The 1,905-nt window shown below is 36.2% G+C and overlaps 1 protein-coding gene across 1 annotated transcript; it reads right to left on the bottom strand.

The window, feature by feature from the left end:
- Positions 1 to 405: 405 nt before the first annotated feature.
- On the bottom strand, positions 406 to 1,030 carry LOC141831045 (mavicyanin-like). Its single transcript, XM_074718489.1, has 2 exons — positions 850 to 1,030; positions 406 to 746 (listed from the first exon to the last, which is right to left on the bottom strand). Exons 1-2 carry the CDS (start codon positions 1,028 to 1,030, stop codon positions 406 to 408), a joined length of 522 nt encoding a protein of 173 aa, XP_074574590.1.
- Between the last annotated feature and the right edge of the window lie 875 nt (positions 1,031 to 1,905).

A 1,905-nucleotide genomic window follows, 5' to 3' on the forward strand; every position in this document is an offset into this window, starting at 1 on the left:
CCAATTCTTGTAGTGAATTGCTTCGTTTCTATATTTAACTATTTAGGATCTTAAAATAAATAAGAAAATTAGTAAATATTAATTAGTTTATCATAAGACAATTTTTACGGCACTGAATCAATGCGGCAATGTTTTTTTTTTTTTGAAAAATAATATCATGCGGTAATGAATTGCAGCTGCTTACTTCTTTCCATGCTCCTAATACAACAATTTCCCTGTTGATTATATTGACGATGTAAATATGGGAATCGTCATAATTAACTCTAAAACAAGTCAGAACGTGTTTTTAATCAGGAAACAACAAACTACAAATAACGAAGAAATTAATAAGGAAATAAGTAGCTAAAAACAATGCAAAATAACTAAATAGGCAATTAAATGGCTACGCCAACCTAAACGAAGAAGCTAATGCAACATAAAATAACAAAGGACTGCCGAGAGAGCCACGGTGATCGCACCGGCAGGCACCCACGCAGCAGAGGAGACGACGGCAGGGTCGGAATAAGGCGACAGAGCCGGCGACGGCGCGATACCCCTCTGGTCCGGTTGAGAGGCAACACGGACGATGAGCCTCTGGCCGGCCTCGCAGTGCCCGGGCTCACCGCTGATGAAGAAGAAGAGGCCGCTGCGGTCGAGTGTCACGGTGGTGATGCCGCTGGCGAACTTGCGCAAAGGGTTCGCCGTGTAGCACCTCTTGTAGTCCTCCTTCGTCACTTCCAGCAGAGAGTCGTTCTCGTACTTGAAATCTACAGATATATGCAATTAATAATCATATGACGATAATTAGCTAGCTTTTGCATGTAACAATTAGAGTGGCAGCAGAGGATTAATTATTCATAATGATATTACAGAGGGAATCTCCAACTTGGAAGCGGATCTGCGAAGCCCAGTGGTTGTAGTTTTCGGCAGCATCGCCGTGCGGCTCGGTCCAGCCCTTCTCCCCACCCACCCGGAACTTGAAGGCTGACACCGTCGATTGGAGCAAAAGAGAAGCCACAATGAGGACCCAAACACTAGGGAGAGTCGCCATCGCCATTGATGATCGAACAAGGATCGAGCTAGCCAGAGTTAACCAACTCCTTGGAGGGAACAGAGCGACGGCAAATTTTATGGTGGTTTCTGCGGTGGTGCTGAATGGCGATGAACCAGAAACAGGAGATGAATGCATTAAATAGAGAGCGAGAGAGAGAGGACGAGGAGGAGAAAGAGAGAGCAAGGCGTGGGGAAGTGGTTGAGGTGGAGGAGCGAGTGGGGAGAGTACGTGGACATTTAATTTAATTTTAATCAATTTTAATCAAAATTTAAACACACTTTTATAAATTAATATCTTTAAAATAAGTAATTTTAATTTTAATTTTAATCTAGAAAATACATGCACTAACAAATATGAGAAAATGAAAAAACCATTATAAAAATATATTATATAACATTAAAATCTTTACGAACTTTTGTAATTATATTGGCACTTATAATTACTTGTAATTGTTTTAAGAATTAATCCATCAACTTTAATTATCTTGTAAGTTTAAATTATCATAATAATTATATTTAAGATAGTATAATTTTTAATATGTTTATGATTATATATTCATTTTATTTTTAAGCATTATGATCAATTTGAATAATAAAAATATATAAGTATTTGAAATCATTTGTTTGCAAATGTATTTGATCAATCAACTTAAAAATAGTTTGGATTTCTAAATATATAATTGATTATTAAATATTTTTGATTTCATAATAAGTATTTGATCATGATGTTTCTTTTTAAATTTTTTAGATTATTTATAATTTATTCTCTATCAATTACCTTCCTATATCTAGCTATCGATCAATTTATGCTTCATAAAATCTTCTTCTTCACAAGTTCTTCTTTGAAGAGGTTGCATCAACATTGTTACAAAT

Source organism: Curcuma longa, chromosome 6 (genome assembly GCF_044706935.1).
Source record: "Curcuma longa cultivar G26 ecotype Majalengka, Jawa Barat chromosome 6, ITB_CL_G26_1.1, whole genome shotgun sequence".
NCBI lineage: Eukaryota > Viridiplantae > Streptophyta > Magnoliopsida > Zingiberales > Zingiberaceae > Curcuma > Curcuma longa.

Coding starts and splice junctions, on each gene's coding strand:
- LOC141831045 (XM_074718489.1), bottom strand. CDS start 1,030: ATGGCGACTCTCCCTAGTGTTTGGGTCCTCATTGTGGCTTCTCTTTTG. Junction 747..849: donor CCAAGTTGGAGATTCCCTCT/GTAATATCATTA, acceptor ATATATCTGTAG/ATTTCAAGTACGAGAACGAC.